The 13,026-nt window shown below is 39.0% G+C and overlaps 1 protein-coding gene across 1 annotated transcript in view; it reads right to left on the bottom strand.

Moving 5' to 3' along the window:
• Neto2 (neuropilin and tolloid like 2) overlaps positions 1-13,026 on the bottom strand; it is a 56,411-nt gene that overhangs the window by 9,127 nt on the left and 34,258 nt on the right. The window contains exon 7 of the mRNA XM_038312931.1: positions 3,946-4,174. Coding sequence (XP_038168859.1) covers positions 3,946-4,174 — 229 coding nt within the window. The remainder of the gene's footprint in view (positions 1-3,945; positions 4,175-13,026) is intronic.

Raw genomic sequence — 13,026 nt, 5'->3', positions numbered from 1 at the left:
ATATCACACAAGACATGTTTCTAGGCCACATGCTAACATTCTTCTCTGAACCTCTTGACCTAGGCTCCCACAGTTCAAACTACCCCTAGCACTTCAGTCTTCCATGTTCCTTCTAGTATGACTCATTAAGCCCACTTAAAGCATTTACCTGTTCTCTGAATCACAGTACCAAAGTTCATATTACTACAAACAAAAACATGGTCTGGCCTATCACAGCAATTCCCCAGTTCCTGGTGTTAGGGTCTCTAAGGCAGTGAAGGAGACGCTATGATTTCAGCAACTTTTGGAAAGGAAAACATTTAATTGGGGCTGCCTTATAGTTTCAGAGCTTTAATCCCTTATCACTGTGGGGCATGGTGGCATGCAGAAGGAGAAGGAGCTGAGAGTTCTACATCTTGATCCATAGGTAGCAGGAGAGACTGTAAACTGGGCATAGCTTAAGCATATATGAGACTACAAATCCTGTCCCCATAGTGACACACTTCTTCCAACAAGGCCATACCTCCTAACAGGCCACTCCTCATGGGCCAAGCATTCAAACATATGAGTCTATGAGGGCCATACCTATTCAAACCACCACAAACACAGTAAGGGGAGGCCCTGGCCAGCAAAAGCACTTTCTCAGAAGAATCATCCTGCCACTGATATTAATGAAAAGTCACAGAGTGAGGTATTCTCATTGGAAATGAAAACTGATCTGAGCAAGGCTGACCTCTCGCTTCTCAGGAGCAACGAAATACTTCCATATCTGAAGGAACCAGGGGAAGAAAGCTTTGACAGTTGCTAGAGTAAGGCTGTGCTTCCCCCCCACCCCATTTTTGCAAGGGCTTTTGGTGGAATACCCATGGAATCAGGGAAGCCATTATGGACGTTCTAGAACCATAAGTCAAAATAAATTCTTCCACAGTAGCAATTTTCAGCCTGTAGATTGTGATCCCCTTGAGAATCACATATCAGATGTCCTGCATATTATATATTTACATTACGATTCACACAGTAGGAAAATTATAGTTATGGAGTATCAAAACTAATTTTATAGTTGGGGTCAACACATCATGAGGAACCATATTAAAGGTCGCAGCACAGGGAGGCTGAGAACCACTGTTCTACAGGCTGTTTCATCATAGTGTTTTATAGCAGCAGGAAACTAACATAGTGGAGAGGACCTATTTTTATCATAATAAATATGCACTAAAATAAACTGCAAGGAAGTTTCACAAAGGTAACGAAAAACTTAGAAACTGAAAACTATAAAATATTATTTAAAAAATGAAAGATGACAAAAGTCTGTATTTATGGGAAGACATTCTATTGTTCACTGATTTGAAAATGTAGTTTAGATGGCAGTATTACTCGAACTGATTCATAAATTTAAAGTGACTCCTATCAAAATCCCAGTAGTATATTTTGCTAAAATTAAAAAAAGAAAAGAAAATCCATAGTAAACTTCATCAACTCTGAAGGGAGTTAGAACAAACAGTTCAAGCTGTCTTGAAAAAGAAAATATTGGAAGACCTGTACTTTCCGATTTTATGACTGTCTACAACACTCCAAATCAAAACAGCTAGAAGCAGCCAAGAGCAGACTAGAACAGGGGCCAGAAGCAAGAGTTCTCATAAGAAGTCAACTGGGTTTTGGTAAGAGTACTAGCACCATCTTTCCACCAAAAGGCTCTGGCAAAACTGGTTATGTACTTGAACATGAATGAATTGGGTCTTCACCTTGTACAAATACAACAAATATATTCCAGTGTATCAAAGACCCAACGTAAGAACTAATGTCATACAACTCTTAGCAGAAATAGATGAAGAAAAACTTCATGACATTGTTTTTTTATTAGTGATTTTCTTGTTTATCACAGTAAGAGCACAGGTAGCAAAAGAAAAAAAATTGGAAAGCAAAAAAAGTCAAGAAAAAAAAAACATTCAAACAAGTAAAGGAAATGGTTCAAGACTTGAAAACTGAAATGGAGGCAATAAAGAAAACACAAACCAAGAGAATTATGGAAATGGAAAATCTGGGTAATTTATCAGGAACTACAGAACACAAGAGATGGAAGAGAGTACCTCAGAATCTCTTTTTTTAAATATTTATTTATTTTTTATTATGTAAACAATATTCTGTCTGTGTGTATGCCTGCAGGCCAGAAGAGGGCAGCAGATCCCTTTACAGATGGTTGTGAGCCACCATGTGGTTGCTGGGAATTGAACTCAGGACCTTTGGAAGAACAGGCAATGCTCTTAACCTCTGAGCCATCTCTCCAGCCCCTCAAAATTTCTTTTTACAAGGCTACAATTACCCTGATGCCCAAACCACAGAAAGACTCAACAAAAAGAATTAGAGACAAAGCTCACTTATGAACATTGATATAAAAATACTCAAATTACTGGCAAATAGAAATCAAGACCGTATTAGAAAAATTATACACCATGACTAAGGAGGCTTAATTCCAGAGATGCAGGAATGGTTCAACATATGAAAATCTGTCAATGTAATCCACCATATAAGCAAACTGAAAGAAAAAAAATATGACCATCTCATTAGATGTGGAAAAAGCCTTTGACATACCTAAACATAATAAAGGCAACATACTGCAAGCCAACAGCTAACACCAAACTAAATGGAGAAAAGCTCAAAGAGATTACACTAAAATCAGGAACAAGAAAAGGTTGTCCACTTTCTCCATATCTAGTCAATATAGTATTTAAAGTTCCAGCTAGAGCCGTAAGACAACAAAAAGAGATCAAGGGAATACAAATTGGAAAAGAAGTCAAACCCACTATTAGCAGATATATATATAGTTTACATAAGTGATCCAAAAAATTCTACAAGGGAACTCCTATAGCTGATAAACACCTTCAGTAATATGGCAGGATACAAGATGAACTAAAAGAAAATCAGTAGTTCTCCTATATACAGATGATAAACGGGCTGAGAGAGAAATCAGAGATCATCCTTCACAATAGCTACAATATAAAATATCTTGGGATAACTCTAATAAAACAAGTGAAAGACCTGTATGACATAACCTTTAAGTCTTTAAAGAAAGAAATCGAAGAAGATACCAGAAAATGAAAAGATCTCCCATGCTCTTGGGTAGGTAGGATCAACACAGTAAAAATGGCAATCTTACCAAAAGCAATATACAGATTCAATGTAACCCCCTTAAAACCCCAACACAATTCTTCACAGATCTCAAAAGAACAATACTCAACTTCATATGAAAAAACAAAAAAACAAGCCAGGATAGCCAAAAAATTCCTGTACAATAAAGGAACTTCCAGAGGCATCACCATCCCTGACTTCAAGCTCTGCTATAGAGCTATAGTAATGAAAACAGCTTGGTACTGGCACAAAAACAGACAGATGGAACAACGGAATTGAATTGAAGACCCTGATATTAATCACACACCTACAAACACCTGATTTTTGACAAATAATCTAAAGTTATACACTGGAAAAAAGAAAGCATCTTCAACAAACGGTGCTGGCATGACTGGATGTCAACAAGCAGAAGAATGCAAATAGATCTGTATCTATCCGCATGCATGTAAAATAAAAATATCTAAAAGAGAAAAAACAATTTCTTTGGATAATTTATTGGTTTGTAATATAATTAATGTTGATGTTTTTAAAACAAGCATGTTTCACTATGTATTTAAAGTTAGTGTTTTATGGTGTATAAAATCATTTGTTTTTGCATCATGTGCCATAATCTGACTTCCAAATTCTGCCCGACGACCTTTATTCTTGAATTAACTTGCTGACTTGGCAAAGGGTTTGCTGTAAGTTAGTGAGGAAAATGCTTCTGTTGAGTTAAAAAATGTGATGTGACAATTTACAAAATTACATTAGAAAAGTACTTTTCTGTCAAAAAAGTAGGTATTCAGTAAGCATATCGTGAATGAGTGAAAATTATGCAACAGATATGAATTAGTTACTTACGTTCCACAAAGGAAGTGAAGAGCATCCTAAACCTGCTAAGCCGACTCCCTTCATCTGCCCACATCCGTATCACTCCCACTCCTGTTTTCAGCATTACATCATTAGCCACAGTGCTACAAAACTTGGCCTTCAGATTTTCAATAGCACTGCTTCCATCATAGACCGCCACAAAATTTCTCTTGCATTCATTTGAGTGTTCCATTTGGTAATCTAAGAACCTCAAATAAATCTGTAATATCAAAACACAAGAGTTTTTTAAAAAAATACTTAAAATTTTTCTATTTTACGATTCGGCCAACATAGTAGACTGAATTGTAATGATTGACTGAAAAACACAATGACAGAAGGATGACACCTCAGTAGTTAAAGGCCTAAGAATAACAGTCTTACTAATGGATCCAAACATTAAGAAATCTAAAGTTTATGCTTTTTGTTAAACAAAGAGTATCCTTACATAATCTAATCTCATTATAATGATAATTTCATGGTATTAATATATAAAGGAAATAAAAGAATTGCTCAAAGTTTTTCTATTCTAACAGTTATTAGTGGTACTTTCAGTTTTTCTGTGCATTCTATTACTTATCTATGTTCAAGGCAACATCTCATATAGCCTAGGCTGACCTTGAATTCATTATCTAGCCAAGGGTGACCTTGGATTTCCAATCCTCCTCTTTCCTCCATCCCAGTGCTGAGATTACAGGCATATACCACCCCACCTGCTCTTATGCAGTGCTGGGAGTCAAAACCCAGAGCTGCATCCATAGAAAGCAAGGGCCTTGACAGCTGAACTGCATCCCCAGCCCTTTCTGTACCTCTCAGAACCCGAGTTTAACTATAAGATGCACAAGATAATACACCCCACTTCTGCAGTAACAGTCTTTCTTTCAATCCTCCCCCAACAGCACCCTATCATTTACTCTCAATTCCACTGCTACACACTCAAGCATTTTTAAAATTCTACTCTGTAAATAACACTTTCTACTTTTTCAGACAGAACATAGGATCTGTATTATAACCACTATTAGTGTTTGCTTTATTCATTTTATAAAATTTCTTAATGTAAAAATATAAATCTTCAGACAAATGTAAACCAACTTGCAATAAATAATAAGTCAATTGTTACATTCTTAGCTACAAAGACTATGCATTAATCTCTAACAGAACCTTATAAAGCAGTGTTATTTATAGCAAAAGAGATCCAACATGCTCAGGGTCATATGGAGCAGAGAGTTTAAAAATAGATTTATTTTGATTTATGTGTATTTGTAGGTTTTTGTGTCTGTCATGTGTATGTGGAAGCCACAGAAGCCATAGGAGGTTAGCATAACCCCTGGCGCTGAACTCACAGTGGCTGTGAACCTCTAGTACAGGTGCTGGGAACAGAACCGGCTCCTCTGGGAGAGCAGCAAATGATCTTACTTGCTGAGCTACCTCTCCAGCCCCCAAGGGTAAGAATTTGAACTCAGGCTGATTTGTGTTTAAAGTGTGTGTTTCTCAACTTTAAGGGAAGCCTTACATTTACACACACATACATATATTCTAACTTTTTGTCTCTACTTGCCTTGATGGTGCTGTAATTAAAATTTCCTGTGTGAAGAGCAGCATTTCCTCTGACTTGTCATTGGACTCCACCTCCCAGGTGTCACTCATGAGGCAGTGGTAGTCTTTCTACCCTTAAAAGGCTTAACCCAACAAAACCATGGCAAAACAGCATCCTATATAGCAAATTCCTGACTAGCCTGAACTACATGAGACTCTGCCTCAAAAAACCCCCAAACCAATCAAACAAAACTACCTATAGCGAAACCCAAAACAAGCTGGCAAAGTGGTGCCCACCTGTAATCCTAACACTTGGGAAGTGGAGGCAGGAGTACCAGGAACTCATGCTTGCCTCACTTGTCAAGTTCAAGGGTCATCCTGGGCTACATATTAGCAGCCCAGTGAGAAATCAAAAGTAGAAATATTAAAAATAATTAACATTAATATTAAAATAAAGTATATTTTAAAATTTAAAAATTATGTTTACTGTTTGTTTGTGTCTTGGTTGGCTTTTGTCAACCTGTCACAAACCTAGACATCTAGGAAATAGAAACATCAATCGAGTAAATGCTTCCATCAGATTGCCTGTAGGAAAGTCTGTACAGGTTTTTCTTATTTAACGATTGATGTAGGAGGACTCAGCTTGTAGTGATATTTTGTTTGTGTTTTAACAAATAAATTTGCCTGAAGATCAGAGTGCAGAGCTAAGCCACTAGAGAACAGGGCAGAGGGGATCTCTGTCAGTTCAAGGCTACCCTGGGCTACATGAGATTGAATCTGTCTAAAAGAGAAACAAGCTCACACAAAGGTGATCCCTGCGACTCCACGCCTTTAATCCCAGCACTAGGGAGGTAGAGACAGGAGTGATATGGCTGGGTGGAATATAAGGTGGGAGGAGACAGGAGCTCATGGCAGTCTGAGGTTTGTGGGAGACAGCAGCAGTCTGGAGATGCAGTCTGAGGGCAGGCTCGCTCCTTCGGTCTGAGCATTGATAAAGGTAAAAGAACTCTCTAGTTGCTGGCCACTATACTTCTCTGATCTTCAGCATTAACTCTATATCTGACTCTGGGTTCTTATTATTAATACCAATTAGAATTTGTAATACATCAGGCCACTGTAGGAGGTGCCATTTCTGGGCAGATTATCCTTGGTATATAAGAAAGCAAACTGAGCAAGCCTGTAAGCAGTAGGGTGCTATGACTTCTGCTTCAGTTTCTGACCCGACTTCCTCAGTGATGGACTGTTACCTGGAAGTAGTCAGATAAAATAAACCCTTTCTAAGTATCTAGAATAAGCAGCTCTCATTAATTTACTACTTATGTAATAAAAACACTCTGTTCATGGTTCTAACACTGTAATTTTCTCCTCCATTACTGTAATGTCTTCATAGAGAAGGATAATATGCTAAATCATAATCTATCATATTCTTGCTCACAGAAGGTAATAATTAGGTTTTTAAAACTACAAATTAGATCAGATTGTGAGGCAGATGAAGGAGGGGATATTAGGAGAGACAGCTGGAATCGGGGTATCTCTGGGATGAGCTAGAAACCTAGGAATCTATGAGAGCGACTCTAGCTATGACTTCCAGCAGCAGGGGATATGGAGCCCAAACTGGTCATTTCCTGTGGAGTGATGCATCAATGCAGCCACACAAGGCCCACTCCCTGAGATAGAACCCATGCCTGATACTGATAGAGTGGCCCAGAGCCTAGATAGACTAGATAGGCCCGAGACCCTGGGGGAAATCCAACTACTACTGCTATGCTAAAGGAATGAAATAATAAAATTACTCCTGTCAATTCAGATACACGCATAGATAAGTGTATCTCATCATCCTCAGAGATGCTGCCCAGAGAAGCTACTGCAGTAGATATGAACAAAAACCAGAGAGCTAAAACAGAACAAAGTGCAGAGTGAGAAACCTCTGAACACTCAGCCCTAAATGGGATGTCTTCATTAAAACCCTTTCCTCAGAGCTCAAAAAAAGTGAGAGAAAAGGCAGAAAGATTCTAAGAGCCAGTGGGATGGAGGACACCAAGGAAACGAAGCCTTCTAAACAACAGGACTCACACACATGTGAACTCACCATACAGCACATACAGGGCCCGCACGGGTCTGTGCTAGATGAGGTCCATTGCCAAAAGAAGTGGATACAAGATCCCAGCCTGGACTCAGAAGTTATTTCCAATTAATAACCCCTTGCAAATGAAGGTTTTTTTTTTTTTTTTCTTGAAAAAGGGTTTCTCTGCCTAGCCCTGGCTGTCCTGGAGCTCTCTGGAGACCTGGTTGGCCTCAAACTCAGAGATCTGCCTGGATTAAAGGTGTGCACTGCCATGCCCAAATCACAGTGAATTTAAGTCTGTAAGTTTTATATTTTTCACCAAACTTGAGATTGTAAAAGCAAATACTTCTTCTAATGTTTATTCTGCATAAGCTTTCGCTTCATATACTAGATGATGCAACTGCGAGGCCGTCTGACTTTGTCCCACAGTGGCCGGAGGCTCTATCAGTCTGTTTCCACTCACTTATCTGTGATTCACGTTAGATAATTTCTACCAACTTAAGTTTGATTGTGCTGAATTTCTATTCTCTCCATTCTGACAGACATTATCTTCAGCAGTTCTGAAAGCTTCAGACATTCTTTCAGCCTGATGTCAGTTTCTCTGCTGAGTCCTATCACCACCACCCCCAACCTCCTCCCCGGTTTTGGTTACACTGATGAACTTAAGTTTTGACAATTTGATATTTGGATCCCACTAAGGTGGGGAAATTGTTAGAATCTAATTTCATAATTAATTCTATTTTCTTGGTTGTTTGAATGCATTAAACTTATTCTAGACTGTTTCTGTGTTAAGACAGAATCGTGCTATGAGGCTCTGGGTGGCCTGGAGCTTACAGTCATCCTTCTGTCTCAGTACCCCAAGTGTTGGGATTATAACATGAGCTAACTTACTTGTCAATCCTAGACACTTTGAATATTATGATGTAAGACTGAAATATCCTGTAGATCACTGATTTTTGTTGTTCTCCTAGCGCCTTCACAGGCAATCAATGCTGTTAGCATCCCACTACAAGCTCAACCTTACTTCATGTGGTGGTGGTCACAATGCTGGGTGTATTTAGATCTTTGCTGTGCTGTGTACCCTTATCCAGGTAATGCTCCACTCAGAGACTGAGAATGTGGCTTTTTATGTAACTTGCCATGCAGTGGAGGAGCAGAGTCAGTGCTGTCCCCTCTACTTCTCTCCAGTGTCTTCTCTAGCTGACCTGGCAGTGTTCCTCCTTTCCCCAGCTTCATTGGCAAGAATGAGAGAATGTCCTCAGTTTTAGTCTCCTAAGCTATTGTGAAGAGAAAGATACAGGGTTGAAAGCGAGGCACAGTGAGGAAACGGGGAGATTCGATAATCCAGACATCACAATTTAGACTATTTACCAACCTATTAATAAAGTTTCCCATGATATTCTTGTGATCATCTAAAAACTCTCAACTGGAAAACTTTAAACATGTAAAGCAGACAAAATATATAATATTTCCACAAACTATCCCCTCAACTTCAGTAACAATCAACTCGGCAAATTCTGTTTTGTCTTTTGTCTTTCATTACTTCTGCCCCATTACAGACAAATGCTAGACACTAATTTTATTTGTAAGTGGTTCTATATGCACCACGTTGGAAAAAATGTGGAGAGATGGCTTAGTCAATAAAGTATCTGCTTTATTTTCCACCAAAGTGGAAAGTTGGGCATGGTGGGCTTGCAGTACCAGCACTGAGAGGTGGATCAGATAGGTCTCCAGAGTTGCTGAAGCCAGTTTGCTCAGTCTAACTGGTGATCCCTCGGCCAGTGAGACAGCCTATTTTCAAAGGCAAAGTGGATGGTTTTCAAGAAACCATACCTGAGGCTGACCTCTGCCCACCCCCCCCCCCCCATAAATCCTATCCCACGCTACAGTCAAAACAAATAAGCAAACTGTTAATATCAAATACACCAGTGTTCAAATTTTCAATCATCTCAGGAATCATTTCCTTTTATAATTTAATTCTGTGAGTTTACTGGATTTAATATCTAAATCCAGTGGTTCTCTCAGATTTGTATCTGCTGTTTATTTGGTATACTTTATGGTTGGTTTGTCTTACAATAGTTAAAAAGATCTTTATTTAGGAGGCTGGAGAGAGAGACAGAGAGAGCTCAGTAGTTAAGAGCACTAACTGCTCTTCCAGAAGACTCCGCTTGGTTCCCAGCAGTCACATGGAGGCTCACAATTGTCCGTAAATACAGTTCCAGGGGATCTGATGCCCTCTTCTGACTTCTGAGGGTGCCAGATATATACATAGTACACTTATATACATGGAGACAAACACATACACATAGAATTAAAAAGAACCTTTACCTATATTTTTACTGACCCTTTAAAAGATAGGATTTTACTATGTAGTTCCAGGTGGCTTAAATTCGCTGAAGCTGGTCTGGAACTTGTCATCTTCTGCCACTCTTTCCTGCACTTTGCAATTACAGGCATGTGATACCACCACACCCAGCTTATTTTCATCATCTTTTTCTTTTTCTTTTTTTTCTTTTTTGAGACAGGGTTTGTGTAGCCTTGCTGTCCTAGAACTAAAGGGGGTGTGTCACCACTGACTGGTTTATTTTTATTTTTAGTAAACACATAGTAATTGTTCAGTTCAAACTATACTATGTAATGACTAAAGCTGATAAGCATATAGCTATTACTCTAAACATTTACCATTGTGTTAGAAATGTAAAAACAACCTCTGTCATTTTTGTTGCAATACACAGAGAATTGTCAACTAATTATCCCTCAGGACCCCTGTACCTGTCAGTCATTCTTTCCCTTTCTCTTCCCTGCTTTCCAGCCTGGCTTATCACTAGTCTACTCTCTAATGAGACCAGCTGTTTTTAGCTTCCACATTACAAGTGAGAATGTGTAACACCTGTCTGTATCTGACTAACTTAATCTCATCTAGGCTCAGAATGTCTGTACTTCATTTTCATACTTGAATAATATTCTACTGTGTATATATAACCTTTTATGTTCATTCACACATCTGTTGATTTCATAGCTTGGCTTCTGTAAACAGCACTGAAACACCAACGTGCAGTCATCTCCTTGAACGCCGACTTGCTTTCCATTTGGCTCCATCTGGTCGCAGAGGAGCTAAATCCCATGGCAGTGCTATTTATAGTGTTCCGAGGAAGTCCTACACTGTTTTCCATAGTGGCTACAACTAATAGACATTTCCATAAACAAGGTACAGGAGTTACCCTTTCCTCAGCCTCCTCAGTATTTGCTACTGAATTTTAGGAAACAGCCATTCTAATTGGTCAAATTTTGATTTGTTTTTATGATTAATAGTGATGCTTAGCTGTTTCTGAAATCTATGGGCTATTTGTATATTTTTATTAAAAAAACTCAAAGTATGTAAAGAACAAATGCCTGGAATGTTACTCTGAGATTCAGGGACAATAAATCAATATTACCAGGTGTTCTCAGTGCTTTCAAAATTATTTTGAAGTATTTACCTAACAACTTTTACACTATAATTTGAATAGCTAAAAATTCTTGTTTAAAGAATAAAATACACAATTAAACATAGTACTTACAAGGAACTACATTCTATAGGAATATTCAGAGAAAAACATAATTTAAACTTTAGGTCTCCCAGTAATAGCCCCTCATGAGATCACATATGGACACTGCTCATTTAAGGACCTATTTTGCACTGAAAATGCCTTAAACCTAGATACAGCATTAAAAGCACTTACACAAACTATACTATAAATGAACTCATTAGTAAGCATTTTTCTTTTCTATAAAGACATGTCATTTGTTTAATTATACATGTATACATTATAGGCTAGGATCTGTGTATGAGGAAGATCATGAGAACTTTTACTGAGACTGGGTGATACTGATTAAGATTATATTTTCTTTTTTTTCATTTGTTTCTTTTACTTATTTATTTTTTTATTAAAAATTTCCGCCTCCTCCCTGCCTCCCATTTCCCTCCCTCTCCCCCTACTCCCCTCCCCCTCCAGCCCGAAGAGCAGTAAGGGTTCCCTGCCCTGCGGGAAGTCCACGGTCCTCCTCCCCGCTCCATCCAGGTCTAGGAAGGTAAGCATCCACATAGGCTAGGCCCCTCCAGCAAGGAAGTATATATCTTAATTAAGGGAGCCATTTTAGGGTTGGCAAGAGTCTTGACTCTAGAGGGGTTCCCAGGTGTCCAGGGAAATATCCCCAGCTAAGTCCTTGGACAGCTGAGGAGAGGGAGCCTGAAATGGCCCGATCCTATAGCCATACTGATGAATATCTTGCATATCACCATAGAACCTTCATCTGGCGATGGATGGAGATAGACAGAGCCCCACATTGGAGCACCGGATTGAGCTCCCAAGGTCCAAAGGAGGAGCAGAAGGAGGGAGAACATGAACAAGGATATCAGGACTGCGAGGAGCGCACCCACCGAGATGGTGGGGCTGATCTAATGGGAGCTCTCCAAGGCCAGCTGGACTGGGACTGAAAAAGCATGGGATAAAACCGGACTCCCAGAACATGGCGGACAATGAGGGCTGCTGAGAAGCCAAGGACAAAGGCACTGGGTTTTGAAGCTACTGCATGTACTGGCTTTGGAGGGGCCTAGCCTGTGTGGATGTTCACCTTCCTAGACCAAGATTATATTTTCTAAGTCTATTCATTTTCCTTCAAATTTTGTGGTTTCATTTTTCTTTTAGGCTGTTCCATTTTAAATATATACCATATTTTCATTATCTATTCATGTGTTGTTGGGCAACTAGGTTAGTTCTACTTCCTTGTTATAGTGAAGAGAGCAGCAATAAATATGGGGAATGCAAATATGATAGGAAAGGAGTCCTCCGGGTCTACGTCCAGGATTAAAATAGCGGGTCAGATGGCAGCCCTACTTTTAGTCCCTGCCCCTGGAATCCCCAAACTGACTTCCATAATGGTTGTGTTAATTTTCACTCTCATGAACTATAAAAAAAGTTTTTCTTTCTTATCAATGGCATCTATAACCAGTCAGGTTCGTTCGTTCTTTCTTTCTTTCTTTCTTTCTTTCTTTCTTCTTTCTTTCTTTCTTTCTTTCTTCTTTCTTTCTTCTTCTTTCTTCTTCTTCTCTCTCTCTCTCTTCCTTCCTTCCTTCCTTCCTTCCTTCCTTCCTTCCTTCCTTCCTTCCTTCCTTCCTTCCTTCCTTTCTTTTGAGACAGGGTTTCTCTGTGTAACAGCGCTAGCTGTTCTGGAACTCACTTTGTAGACCAGGCTGGTTTCGAACTCACAGAGATCCTCCTGCCTCTGCCTCCCGAGTGCTGGGATTAAAGGCATGCACCACTACCACCCGGTGAGAGGTGGTATTTTAAAAATAGCTTTAAGCTATATTTATATAATGACCAGGGAGGCTGAACATTTTAGAAAATTATTATTGGTCATTTGTATTTCTTTGAAAACTGTCTATTAGCCCATTTGCTCACTGACAGTTTTATTTATTTGGTATTTAATTTCTG

The sequence above is a fragment of the Arvicola amphibius genome, chromosome 15 (assembly GCF_903992535.2).
Source record: "Arvicola amphibius chromosome 15, mArvAmp1.2, whole genome shotgun sequence".
NCBI classification, from domain to species: Eukaryota; Metazoa; Chordata; class Mammalia; order Rodentia; family Cricetidae; genus Arvicola; species Arvicola amphibius.
The sequence above is the reverse complement of the archived record's forward strand: the minus strand, read 5'-3'. Positions and strand labels throughout refer to the sequence as shown.